The sequence below is a fragment of the Astatotilapia calliptera genome, chromosome 20, assembly GCF_900246225.1.
Source record: "Astatotilapia calliptera chromosome 20, fAstCal1.2, whole genome shotgun sequence".
NCBI lineage: Eukaryota > Metazoa > Chordata > Actinopteri > Cichliformes > Cichlidae > Astatotilapia > Astatotilapia calliptera.
In genome coordinates, this window is record NC_039321.1 from 1504110 (window position 1) to 1518977 (window position 14868).

Genomic DNA, 14868 nt, shown 5'->3' on the forward strand with positions numbered 1-14868 from the left:
AGAGGAAACTAAAAGTTTAACATCACTGAGTTATTCACACTTTGGTTTTAGGCGATGACTCACAGTTTATATTTGGCTGCAGGATGTGAGGCAGTTTATCCTGTTTCACCTGAGTTATCAGGAACAAAGTGTTTGCAGGCAGATTTTCTTAGTTTAGTCAGATTAAAGTTCAGCCAAGTCGATAAACTCTGAAGGCAGCAGGCTGAGTTTGTTCCCTTTATTTTACTGACTGTCCAGTTTATTCTGAGGAAGTAACAAACACTTGTAATGAGCTGTGTTTGAAACGATGGTTTCACATGTTATCAAGTCCCAGAGTGAGCAGCAACATGTCCATGAATGTCTCACTGTGATGGTTTCTTCTGTCCATACTGGCCACAAACACATCCATGGAATCATGAATAAAAGCAGTTTGAATGGAAGAAGCGTCCATGAAAGTGACTCATAGCTGACTCTGATCATCATGTTTAACAACAGAAACATGTTGAAGAAGGAGAGTGACAGAAAGAACAAGTGAATGTACTCACAAAGGAAGAAGCAGCAGATCAGAGTGTGACGGACTTTCATGATGAGGCTCTGATGGTTCACTGCTGCCTCTCTTCTTCTTCACTGGAAACCAGGAACTTGTGACGCCTCACTTCTCTAACTGAAGGAGTCCCTCCTCCAAACACCACAGCACCTCTACACTCCTCCCCTCTGCATCCGTCTGTGAGTCTGCTGCAGGGCTTCCTGCTCATTCATGCACCTCTTTACATTTATTCCTGAAACCAGAATTCACATCACTAATTTAAAATGTGATGATGTGTCCAGCTGATTCTTCCACCTCAGCTAAAATTCATTTAGTCTTCTTCTAATATTAAAACTCTTAAATGATCATAAGTGTCATTGTTATTTATACATATTGTTCTTGAGACTTCACAGCATTTCAGTACCTGCTGACTCTGAGGTTGTAAGTCTGTCCGACCTTCATTAAAGATGTAAGTTTTTCCATGAGATCTTTGGAATCTTGTGTTCATATTTTTATTAGATAATTCCTTATTTAATTAACTTAGTTTCATTTTGACTGGACATAATAATGAGACTTAAATATTACATCATAACTAACATGACAGCCAGCACAAAGACCCAGGATAGAGGATCATTCTGGTCCATTTCAAAAAGTTGCATTGCGGCTGTTTTTTGTCTATAACAGCTGCAACAGCTCGACTTCCTGTTGATGCGATCTCACTGAGTCTGAGGTCAGCTCGTGGCAGAAAAGGAAGCTGAACGTCAACACTGACCAAGCTTGACAAACTTATTGCTCAACAGCACTGAGGGAACAGTTAATATCTGTGCTGTTGTTACATGGAGAATTATTTTATTCTCACAATAACAAAGAGGAAACATCTCCACTGACCATGAACTGACTTAACATTCAGAATCTGAGTTTCTTTGGTAAATATGAACTTTAGTGTGTGCAGAGTTGCTGTGGTTGTTCTTGTTAATGAATTTCTTTGAATAAAAATCTTTTTACAGCATTAGTTCTAAACAGTGGGCTGATACTCATTGCAGAAGCAAATAGAGGAAGTTCATATTGCTAAGGTTAAAAATAAGCGGTGCTGGTTGCTCGTACGTCACACCATGTAAGGGTATGAAGTCTATGATGGACATGCAGTCCGAAAGAAAATCCCCATTTTGTTTTCATGACTGACTCTGAAGTTGTGACACAGAGGAAGAGTTTATTGCAATCATTTCAATACTTAGAATTTAGCAAAGGGGAAATCTCTATGAGGACAAAAAATGGTCAGGTTTCCTGCTCAGTGGGTCAGGGTTACTGTGGTGCCACTCCTGAGCTGGGTCCAGGGCTCGAGGATGAGCCACCATGAGCCAAAAGTCCTCTTGGACAAATTCACCTCAGAGTAGGTGAGTTTGTGTTGCGATCTAAAAGTAGTTATAAAACTTACTAAAGTAAATACTGAAATACTTACTAAAGACTACACTTATTTAACAGTGTTTTATTTTTGTTTCGAAGCGTAACATGATGACAGTGCAATGTGGTTGGTTAAATAAGAATGTGTTAAGTGGGTCCCATGCACTGCTGGAGCCGAATCGTGACACACCATGAGCAGACGGCCTAGTTGTTAGAGAACGGCTAATTCAGCTCCCCTCAGAAGATAATGCTAAAGTTGCAGTGACTGTGGAAAATATGACTGACCATGATATCACCCTCTGTGGTCGCACTACACTGGGATGGCTGCACAATGCTGATGCCATCTACATGCCGCAGGTAAAATGTATGGAGGGTGAGCTTTCTAAGACATCAGACAGTAGTGCTTCCACACCCACAGTGCAGTCCAGTCAGACAACACAAACTGAGCCCTGGGACCCACCAGTGGATTTGCGCCATCTGACAAGTGACAAACAGCAGCAGGTAAAACAGATGCTGAGGGAGGAATGCAATGTTTTTGCGAAAGATGACTGGGACATGGGATGCATTAAAGATCTGTACCTGGAGATACTAGCTAAAAGCTAAAAGACAATGGGCCTGTGCAAAAGACATATATGCAATCCCCAGACACCTTTATCAGGAAGTTAAAGCACACATACAGGACTTACTCAATCAGGGCTGGATCCAAAAATCTTGTTTTTCATATTCTTCACCTGTGGTATGTGAGGAAGAAAAATGGTGGCCTTCACATGTGCGTAGACTGTAGGGATCTTGAATGATGTCTGACACTGCCCGACAAACATCCCATCCCGAGAATACAAGAGATCCTGGAAAACCTCGGGGGCAACTCCTTGTTCACAGTATTGGACCAGGGAAAGGCTTATCACCAGGGTTTCATGAGTGAGAGCAGCAGACCCTGTACTGCATTTATAACAACATGGGGACTCTATGAGTGGGTGAGGGTCCCATTCAGCCTTACTTATGCCCCAGCAGCATTCCAGCGCTACATGGAGGGATGCCTGGGAGACCTCAGGGATGAAGTGTGTGTCCCATATTTGTATGATGTACTCGTCTTTAGCTCAAGCTTCGAACAACACATCCAAAATGTGAGGAGAGTGCTACTGTCAACTAGGGATAGGTACCGGTTCTGATATAAACGGTAGTAACCAGACCGAAAAGCAGCGCACATTTCGGTGCTTTATTTCGGTGCTTTTTCCCCCTGAGAAGTCATACACTTTGTATTCTAGCCAATCATTTTACCTTTCCAAGGATAGTAGGCGGGCCCTGGTACGTAGGTTCTTTTAGAGCAGAGCTACAGATTAAAAATGCCCAAGGCGAAGCGGTCAAAGTCCTGCTGTACTTCACAGCAAAAGATGCAAACTCAGCAGCAACAAGTGCTTTAAGCTGATACTGTGATACTGTCAAAGGAGGCAACACCTCGAATCTCATGAAACACCTGGCGACGCATAGCGTTTTTTTTAAAAGCCGAGAAATGAACCGTATTTGATAGCTTGCTGCCAGACCTCACACCGAGCACATCTACTGCGGGTGTGGTGCCTGTTATCGGACCCGGAGTTAGCAACATCCCCCAAGAACCCGAAGAGGAGAGTCCTGGCCCCTAGCCCTGCCAGTGTAGCAGAAATGATGAGGATGATGATGCAGCAGCCGTTCTTCTCTGCGTGAGTAGCTTAATGTTGTTCGTGTGTAATTTACGTTGAGTAGGCTAACCACGTTATTACATTAATGCATGTAAGGTGAACTAGCAAACATCATCATAGCTACATGCGGCTGTCTTCTTGTTTGAATCAGAATCAGAATCAGACGAGTACATCATCCAAATATGGGTTTGATGGCAGATGCTCCCTTCACCCTGGCCAAAAAGGCTAAAATGACCAAAGAAAAAGTGGAAAACAGCTGAACATGAGAAGTTTTTGGACAAAGTTTGTGTTTTTCCATTGTTTAAGCACTGCTTCCAGCTAAGAGTGATGCCATATATGCCCCATAGCTACAGAAAAGGCTAACATTGTTATCTTTTTACAAAAAAACAGCTAAACATGAGAGGTTTTTGGACAAAGTGTGTGTTCTTCATTCTTTAAGCACCGGTTCGAGCACAGTTTAAGCACCAGCACCGTTTCAAAAGTACCGGTTTGGTACTGGTATTGGATAAAACCTAAACGATACCCATCCCTACTGTCAACGCACTGCGAGAGGGATGCATCGTCCAGAACCAATTCAGCCTTTTGCAGTAAATGGCCTGTATCTGTATAGCACTTTACTAGTCCCTAAGGACCCCAAAGTGCTTTACACGTTCAGTCATTCACACACTGATGATGGCAGCTACATTGTAGCCACAGCCACCCTGGGGCGCACTGACAGAGGCGAGGCTGCCGGACACTGGCGCCACCCGGTCCTCTGACCACCACCAGTAGGCAACAGGTAAAGTGTCTTGCCCAAGGACACAACGACCAAGACTGTCCGAGCCGGGGCTCGAACCGACAACCTTCTGATTACAAGACGAACTGCCAACTCTTGAGCCACGATCGCGCCGCAGTAGACGACATCTGAAGTGCCCAGAATGCAGACATAGCCATAAACCAAGTATTGTCTCTGAAAAGAACACACACCTGAAGCATAAAGAAAAGATGACAGAGAGTTTGGTGGTTATTGAAATGGTTTTGTGAGCTTTTAGCTGAGATTCTGACATTTCAGTGGATACCACATGTGACATGTGTATTATTGTAGGGTTACAATAAAGTACCTTGAGGTTACTGTTGTGATTTATGTACATAAAATCAAATTGAAGTGATACCCACTAATGTGTGATCACATTGATGTCATTGATTTATATTTAAGCTATTTTACTTTAAATGTAAGAGATGTTTCTATTTGAAAATGCTCTAAATTAACTAGTTTTAGGTAGAGACCTGGTACCTAGTCTGGGATATTAGATTTTTGTAAATACTTGTTTATGGCTTTAGCAGCATGCTACAGGTAGCATGTTGGATCTCACAACCCCAACACAACCCCAACACTGTAATATTACTGACCTGCTCCACCTTTGTAATGTGTTGTTTTTGTCACTTATTTTCTGTTAAAAAGTGTTTACTTAAATTCAGTGCACATATCAAGATGGAGCTGATTACACTATTGTTTTGGAACATTTGAGATTCATTTTTTTTAGCATTCAGGAGTATTCAAGAACGACAAGCCACGTCTTCCTGTCTAATCATTTCTTATATATATGGCTCTGTAATGTTATGTGCACGTTGAAAATTTTAGCATCTCCTAGTGGTTAGCTTGGAAACTGCGACCAAGTGAATTTTTCTGTGGCTTGGCTTGTTCCTTCCTATTGGATGTTTAGAGTGGGGTAATGCAGGAAGCCATTTTTGTATTGGGATTTGCACAATGAGGCATACCAGACGTCTCCCTGTTTAATCCTTCGTCATCCACCTTGTTATGCCATGAAGAAGCTTTGTTTGTAAGTTTGAATTGTGTTTCATCTTGATGAGTAGTGAGTGGTGTATATTTTATTGCTTTTATGCATATTTGGAGAGATTTGTATGTAAATGCCTAAATCTGTTCGCCATGTGAAGCAAATGCATAATTCATTATTTCCATTGACCATATTTATTTGATGTAATATTCAATAGTGAAGTGGAACTTTTTCAAGGAAGCTATGTTCATTCCTTGTCTTCATTAAAGCCTTATTTTCATGCATTTATTTCTACCAGGGAGAACACAGGTGAGCTTTGAGGCCTGGACGAGTTTGAAACCTTTTCCCTCCAAAATGGAAACTGGCTGAAAATAAAAATGGGAATCTCTTTATCTGTTAATTTTGTAAATTCTTCTCTCAGCTTTGCAGTTGCTGCTCGTTTTATGAGATGAGTAAACCCCAACAATCAGCAAGCACATGGTGACAGTGGGAAGGAAAAACCCTTTTGTCTCCACATGCTGTTCAGTATAGACCTAAATCCTCAAGGATTCTGTTAATGGTTACAAAACAAAACATGTACTTATAGGTGAAATGGGAAGCACATGTTTGCAGTGAGGTGTCAGAGGACAGATGTTTCTTGTAAAACAGCTTTTGTGTCTGTGTTGAAACTGATTCATGGTTTTCACTGAAAGGAAGCTTTTTTTCCAGTAAAGCCATCACTGTCATTGTTATACAGATTTAGAAAGCTTCAGTTTTCTTCTTTTATTTTTGTTTAATTTATGATTTTCTTTTTTTTTTTAAACACTGAAAATGTTGAGTGAAACCCTGGAATCAGAAAACAAACCCAGGTGTGAATCCAGAGAGTCTCATGTGTGGTGTGTGAGTGTAGAGTAGGTCTGGTCCTGGTCCCTGCCGGCTGGATCGAGGCTCTGGTAGATCGAGTCTTCACGTGTAGAACCTGGAGTACAGTTCTCGTAGTGGACGTCCTGAAACAGAGACAAACTGTCTTCTTCACATAAAAAGAAGAGACTCTGACTTGGTTAAATCATTTGTGCTGGTAAATATTTCCACGTTGCCTCGTTGAACCTCTCAGACAACAGTGTCTCTGTTTGTTGTTGGAGTCTCCGTCTGGGCGGCCATTTTTGTCACCTACCTGTTTGAATTCTACTTCTTGGACTGTAATTTCTGGAACAGTCTACAAACTGAACCATCACACTGTGACTGCTTTATTTCTTTGTTACAGTAGCAGTCTGTCAACAGTGAGAGGAACCAAAGAGAAAGAAAGTCACCTCCATGTTTGTGCCCTCTGAGTTTCCTCTGGTCCTCAAACCTGTGGAACAAACAAAGGATGTTCCTCTGTTAGAGGCAACAATCATTCAAAGTATTCAAAGCATGAGGACAGAACATACTTATATTTCCTGTAACATCACCTTTGGCTTTGTGCACTCCTGTTTTGAAGACCCCATACTTACTATTACTATTATATTTTTTTTACTTCACATGTGTGTGTGTCTATGTGTATGCGGGTGGGTTTAGGGGGGATCTAACTAATGTTGAAGTCAGTGGTAATCATAATGTGGTGAAATATCATTTACATTACAATAAATATTAAAATAATGAAAATAATTAACATTTCCATCCCCAGTCACTCCTCCCTGAGCCTGGTTCTGCCGGAGGTTTCTTCCTGTTTAAAGGGACTTTTTACTTCCCACTGTCGCCAAAGTGCTGCTCATAGGTGGTGTTAGGTTGAAATTGTTAAATGTTGCCATTATTGTACTTAAATTTGTAAGCCTTGGTTTCAAACTGCATGATCAAAGACATTCTTATGTTTCTGTCCCCCTCCACGGCCTGTTGAACGGTGGGGGAGGCAATTAGCTATATTTTTTAATAGGGCTTTGGAGCGTGATGTCACGGGGGTGGGCGTGGAAAGGATTTTGGCCCGATCCACCATTTTGGGGGTCTAAACAAAGCGCAAGCGAAAAAGGAGCGAAGGCACACACAACAGCCATGGTTCGTATTTGCTGTGTGGTCGGCTGCAATGTTCGATCGCACGACCGGCAAGAGAATAAGCTCGAAAAGGGTTTATCTTTTCATTCTTTCCCAACCTGGAAGCAACATGAGGCAGCTCGTGTATCGATGTTACCAAACGAAGGCGTCTAGCCTGGATAGCAGCTGTGAGACGAGCTCCAGTTCTCTTCCATCTCCAAATATCTGTTGGTGCTCCAGACATTTTCATTCCGGTAAGTTCTAAATATGTTCATATCTCTCTTTATAGCCTATTAGTTTTATTTTCGATGCGCTCTGAGCTCATAGCAAATTAGAACAAACATCCTACTGAGTGATTTTGCAGAACTACCTTCTATTTATAGAGTTGCTAATTATTTTGCATTATTGCAGCAAACCAGCCGATGAAATGGGTGAAACATTGTGACTGGTTTCCAGCGCTACACAAGGGACCTGCTTCAAACATACCACCATGCCAATCAGATTACTTCTTCCATGTGAGGGTGAAGAGGTGACCCTTCAGGATAAGATGGTGAAGGTTTGCTGCGTTTGGTGAACAGTGTGATAATAAAACCAGGGAAAAATGAAACCTGCTCCTGTTAAATATTCTTTAGTCTTTTGCTGTATAAGTAGCGGTATTTCTTAAAAGATACAGTAAATAAAGTAATGTTAGTAGTGGGTGATATCATGTAAACACTGTCATGATTTTATGTAAACATTTTGTCATTTGTAAACTATAAATGACATCATCATTGTAACTGATGTGATGTTCTATAAAGTGGTTTTAATAAAAAGAGGCAAAAATTAGTTTGTTTCTTTATTCAACTTTTGAATAAAGTCAACCTTCCCTGTGATGCTCACAGTGACCCATGGCACTGACAAACAAACTTTTATGTTACCGAACTGGTTCTAAATGTCATGTAAGTTGAGTAACAACTGTTCGGCTATATTTTGAGATGAGAGTGATGATGTTGTTTTGTGGTATTTTGTTGTAATGAGTATTAGTGTATCATCGGCATAATGCTATAATGCTACGTAGTATATGCTATGACAGTGGCAACCCGCGACTTCCGAAAATGTGTTGTAGTGTTTGTTTTAGTGTTAGCCAAGCAGTACTGAGTACATGTATTAAGGGGAAAGCTTTTTGTTGGTGAAACAACGTTGCAGTCGTCTGCCGCCATGTTGTGTTGCGTTCAAGGGACGCCATGTTCAAAAGTATTAGCGTATATGGCGCGAATGTGGGGAAAGGTTGTGTGAATGTGAAATGGGTTATTTTGGTATGTTATGCTTTAACCGTGAGTGTTTTGTTTAAGTTGTGAGTATGTAAAGTCATTTTGAATTAGTTTGTATTTATTTTGCTTTTGAGAGAATATTTCCAATGCTGTTCATTCAGTCTTTGAGAGTGCAGGACCTGAAACACACTCAGACAAAGTTCATTTAAAGTTAAGAACTATGAGCCAAGGCCGACGTAAATGTGTTTAATCTACTTTATCATAAATGTAACAAAGTGTTTAGAAAGTTAGCACATACATGTCATTTTTCATTTCTTTATGTGTCCATCCAACACGTTCTCACTCCCAACTCGTCAAACGTGTGACGCATGGTCAGGCTCCCTCTGCTGCACTTATGGACGCGCAGGGTACCCCCCTCGCGTCGGGAATTGACGTGAAGGGTCCTCCGATTGAATGCCGCGGAAGAGCCTGTTGTCCGTATATTTATATATTTCCGAAATCACTTTGTAGTGACGTATACTGAACACAATAAATTATATAATGTAAACAACTACCTGAAAAACAGGTAGAACAATACTTTTGTATCGTTTATTGCATTTACGGAGGGAGTGATGTATGCTGGGTAATGGCACAGCTAGCTACTGGGTGACTTTATTCACCCGCTTCGGCTGTTATCAGTCCATACAATGGGCGTTATTAGCACAGATCAGTCCCATAGATATGGGCCATCTCCTGCTAGATTGTTCAGAAGGTTGTTCTCTCATCCATCCAGATGGAGGATCACTAACAGGAGCGTGGGAAGACTCCAGAATCCACTCTGGCTGGAATCCGGTGGATACAGCAGTGTTTACAGGTAAGACCATTTAAACGGACAGCATTTATAGAATGACTATTAAAAGTCAGCGAGTGTCAGTAATGTTAATGTGGTTATGTTAGTAATACACCGAGTGCTAATATAACAGCTTTAAGATGCATTTGTAGACATTATTACGTGTTTTACCGTCTTTATGGTGCTAGCTTAAAGTTACGGTGTAAACGTTAGCTTATATTGGAGTAAAGCTGTTACTGGTTAAACGATGTTAGCACAGAAATATTAGCTTCTGTCATGACTGATGAAGTTACTAGTTAATAAAGTTTCCAGTAAAGTGTTTAATCGCAGCCACAGACTGACAGCAAATATCTCGATTAGCTTCAGTGCATCTGTAATAAATATGTGCAAGTTTCAGTGCTTCGTTTAAACTGTATGATACTTATACTGACCCAGGGTCAGTGTAAAATACAATCCTAGCTGTGTGAACAAAGCCTGGCTCCTTTAATCCTGCATGACAAACCTCAGGATGCAGGTTATTATTATTATTTCCTGCTGGCACACCTGTCACACCTGAGAGTCAGCTAGAAACTTAGTGACGTGGACATCATGCAAAGACTGCCAGACTCTGTAATACTGCAAATGATCAGTGACTCAGGTTAACACTAAACTTTAAACAGTACCTCTGTGTCTCTGTGTGCTGAACATTTAGGATTGAGTCAGGCTGCATTGACTTTATTTATTGAGACTTTAATGTGCTAAAAGCAGGTTGAAGACAGCTCAGAAACATTTGAAGATTAAAATTTAGCATTATGGCTGCTGGTGGTTTGTAAAGCCTATACTCAGCTGTAGTTTTTGTTACTAATTTATGTTTGTTGTTGTTTAACACAGATTTCAGAAGAGCAAATATGCTTAATAGTTTAACTAGATTTCATTTGTCAGTGTGGGACTGCTGAGTCACCTGAAGAACTCATTTCATTCATTCTCCACATGATGTTCATATACAGAAATGTTTCACAGGAACTGGTTCCTCCCAAACTGTGAACTAGTGTGTTTCCATAGATTATCTCTGTATGAATGTACTTCTTAAATGAAGGCAAGTGTTTGTCCTTTTTTGTTCCTCAGTTACAGTACGTGATATCTTGATATCAGGCGGTCAACACTGGGGGAAGACAAGAAGCAGACGTACTTCCAAAGAGGGAGCTGCAGTGAGGACAGAGGTCAGAATCTGAAACGGCTCAGGTTTATATTTTAGAGGTTATAAAAAATCAAAATGTATTTATGAAGAAACCTTTAAATAATAGTCATAATTATGATTATTATAAGAAATATCAAACATTTAAGTGGATTTTCTGTTACACATGTTGTATTAGCCCTGCAATAAACTGGCAGCCTGTCTTTGTCCTGTATCAGCTGGGATAGGCTTCATCCTCCCGCAACCCTGAATTGGATACATTGTATTCCAATTATGTAATCTGATCATTTACAAACTCAAGGTATCTAATCAAAATGTAAGTAATAATTATAAAATGGGAAAGCAGAAATAAGTGTGACATAAATGTAAATGTGTTAGCTGACATAGAGGACAGCTACATGCAGTCTGAAAAACCTTTGTTGTCAAGTGTGCAGGTATATCAGCACGAGACATTCTTACATAGAAGAGACGTTAAAGTCTCTGACTCAGTGAAGCATTATTGGTCCCGTCTGTTTGGATAAATATAGTAAGTTGATGTTTGTCCATTTATTGACACATTTTCTTAAGTGCTTATCCAGCTCAGGATCACAGTGGAGCTGCAGCTGGATATGTTCATTAAATAAACCTTACAAAAGTTAACAATAAACCTGCATCCATGTACGTTGTTGTCCACAGAATGAGAAAATCAAACTGGAACACTGTGGAACATGTTAATAAATGTTTGTGTGTTTATGCCTGTGTCTTTCACAGGAGGCGCTGGAAGGTTTCCCTAATAGTTCCTGGTGAATCAAAGCAGAACCATAAAGGTTGCTGGACTGCATGATGGCCTTACCCCTGAGCCGTCATCCTGTTAAAGGAGGAACCAGTTAGAAGCTGTTTTCAAAGTAGCTGAGCAGATTTCATCTCAAGTAAGCAATTAACTGTTTGTTCATCTGTTCTGCCACTTAAAGAGCATTTAAGGACGTCTTTTGAGTGTCCAGCTGAATTAATTCTACTGGCTCTCATGGTCATTTGTTATTATAGACATATTTTTCATGTTCATCCAGCTATTTAGTAAATTCTATCTATTTAGTAATATCCGTCAGCTATAAAATGTAATATAAATATAAAAATATCTAAATATCTCCTGTCCTTTATGTTTTAATGATGTAAGTCTGTTATCGTGTTACATTAGCATTCCTCACATATCAATGAGATGCTGTACAGTACAATCCTACTGACACAGCAGAGGGATAACGACGGCTATTCAACATCGTTACACGACACATTCGAGCTGCATGACGCAGACAAAGTGACTAAATCATCTTTTTGTGGTTTATTGTCTTCAAACCAGCAGACAAAGCCGATGTCAGAAGATGTCAGAGAAGAACTTCAGGCCGTGGACTGAAAAGGTATTTTTTTCTTGTTATCAAAGACATTTGGAGTGACGGCTTCTACAAGTGGTTGTGCTAAAGTAAAGCTTACAGTCTAAGAAATCACAGTGTTGATGTTCAGCACAAAGAGAAAAGCTCACTTGTTTGAATTTATTTACAATCATAGTTTTATAAATTGTGACTGTAAACAGCTTTTACAGCTCTGATATTGTTTGACACTCGATATCAGGTGATGGGATTTAATTTAAAGGTTTCTGTGTCCCAATGAGCCATTTACACTGACCAGTGTCAGTTTAACTGTAACACATTCATTATTTAGATCCAGCAGAGAAATAACTGAATGTAAAAATGGCAGCCCTCAGGCAGGTTTATAGAGATATATGCATGCATTATGAAATTTATGTATCCCAGATAATTGTTATTCATCTAGTCATGGCAGACCTACCCCTTCCTCCCAAGTTAACTGCAACCCAAAATAACTAGTGGGGCTATTTACACACTCACAACCAGTGTGGGGTAAAAAGAGCCACCAAAAAGCTGTCAGCCACAGATGTGCTAGAAGAGTTAGAAACTCTACTTATGGAGAAACTTTCTAAGCCTAACAGGGGACAGGTAGTCCTGCCCAAATAACATGATATAACCCCACATACAGCCCAGCCATAAAGTGAACCAAGTCATTTAGTTAAAGACAGCATGGGACCAAATGCATGTAACCAGCCTGCACCAACCTGACATTTCTTCCTCCTGAATTAAATGAATGAATGGATGAAAGTTAAATGACTACAAACCTAAAGCCACTAGTTCCCACACTGGAGCTCCCTGACACTGTGTGTTAACCGTATTTAGCTTGTATCAACAGTTGTAACAGGCTAAGCCACCTGAGACACTGCATTGAATTTGTTCCTGTCTTAATGGTTTCAGCTCAGATGTTCTGCTTTTTCCTTTCAGTAGATCAAAGCAGCTCGTGCTCCTTCTGCTTCCAATTTAGAAGAAGAAGAAGAAGAAGAAGAAGAAGAAGAAGGCGAAGGCTTCAGCAAAGTGGCGTTCATGGTCTCAGTGAACAGTCACGGTCACACACTGCATGTGGTTTTAAAAGCAACATGTCTGTTCACCACAACAATGGAGATGTGTAATATTAGTGCAGCTACGGTTTGTTCTTGAACATCAGTTCTGTTTTCTACTTTGATCACTTAGACCAAAAAAGTGTTGTTGTCAGATTCTTTCTTTTACATCTATAAACCACCTGCTCATTTTTTATTACAATTAGTTTCACATGAATGTTAGTGTTTCCTTTTATGATCTTTTAATGCTTACACTACACTGTACATGTCTACATTAGAGACATTTCTGTTGACTCAGAGTTGTGAAATGTTCTTTTATTTGATGCACAATATGAAGTTCATAATTTTCTTACAAATAAAACTCTAATGACAAACATGAACAGCTGTGCTTATTTCTGAGACATGAGTTTTTGAATGTGTTCATATTTAGCAGTGTGCATCTGTCTGCTGAAACTGTAATGGTGAACCTGAGGTGATGGTCAACAGAAGGCAAATATAAAACAATATTGAAGTAATGTCTTTACGCGTGTGGACGCTGTGCACGCAATCACCTTATTCACTGTAGTAAACATGCACCGCTAGCTCAAGTGACTGACTGTCTCCATGGTTACATCGTATATTATTAGCTATGTAAACAGCTTCCATAGATGCCGCCATAGCTCTCTGCAGCTGTAACACTTAAACACTTTGCAAATCATTTCACGTGTTTGATAGTTATGAAGACAGAATATGTTTTTAAGGTCATGCTAGGCGGTTGCTATGGTGGTTGCTGTGGACTTGGCTGGACCGCGTCCGATTCCTGTTATTAGCTGTCCGCCGTAGGAAGGCTGCGTTCCATTTACAAGTAGTGACAGTCTGCCGCAACTCGAACTCAAACCCCACTTTGTTCTTTAATTATAGGCCTTTTATAGCCGTTCATGACACGCACACACACACATAAAGCACTTTGCCTCACCATGAGAATGGAACTTTACCTAAGCTAACCTTAAAATATCTGATATAGGATAGAAAAATGAAGCAACCAGAGATTTAATGATGAAGACTCTGGGTTCTGTAGTTCACGTTTTACAGTCCTGAATGACTCTTTGCATATGATTTATTGAAGAGGAGTTTAGAATGCACTTTACATTTAGACTGTTGCTTACAGTTAGACTGTCAGGGTGTACATTACCTTGTACTCAAGCATCCCAGGACAGAGCCCTGCCCCACCATGAGCCTGGGTGGATACGTGGTTATAATATAAAAGGACCGATACTGAATATGAATATTTCATGAAAATTGAATTATAATACGAATTAGTAATAAGGGTTTCTCTGCGCCCTTATCTAACCCATACTCAAAGAGCCGCGGGCAGAGAGGGTGACAGGCGAGGATGGCACTGAAGAGAAGATGCTCGGTTTCTGGAGTCTCCTGGTCCTGTCAGTATTAGTAGGATGCATCTGCTGTGTCTTCTCGTGGATGCTCACCTACCTTGACTCGTTCCAGCCTGGTATGGATTTCCCAACACTGCGGACAGTGGCCCACGTCCGATCGTTTAATATTGATTACATATACAGAGAATTCAAACAGCAGTAAAAAAATAACTGGACACTGAAAAACAAAGCAATGTGTGACACAATAAAAGGAAGCAGTGCAGTATATTCACTGAATTATCATCAATTACAAAAGAGAAAAACGACGATTTCTAAGGATTATTTTCTTAAATGCAGTTAAGAGTGTGGCTGGTAAAGATGGAAACATACAGAATGTAAACTGTGTGAGTTTGTGAACTTTGTTAGAAACAAATGAGGTAAAAAACAAAAACAGACAAAACACAGAAAGAGGCTCTCAGTATTCAT

General features: G+C 40.3%; 1 protein-coding gene across 3 annotated transcripts in view; it reads right to left on the reverse strand.

The window, feature by feature from the left end:
* Positions 1-14868, reverse strand: part of LOC113013807 (uncharacterized) — a 28700-nt gene that overhangs the window by 5837 nt on the left and 7995 nt on the right. For 2 of the 3 annotated variants that reach the window (XM_026154983.1, XM_026154981.1), the window contains exon 1: positions 525-679. The exons of the other annotated variant lie outside the window; for it this stretch is intronic. In XM_026154983.1, the coding sequence (XP_026010768.1) occupies positions 525-564 (40 nt within the window). In that variant the 5' untranslated portion in view covers positions 565-679. Of the gene's footprint in view, positions 1-524; positions 680-14868 lie in introns of those variants that run through there. 3 annotated transcript variants of the gene reach the window in all.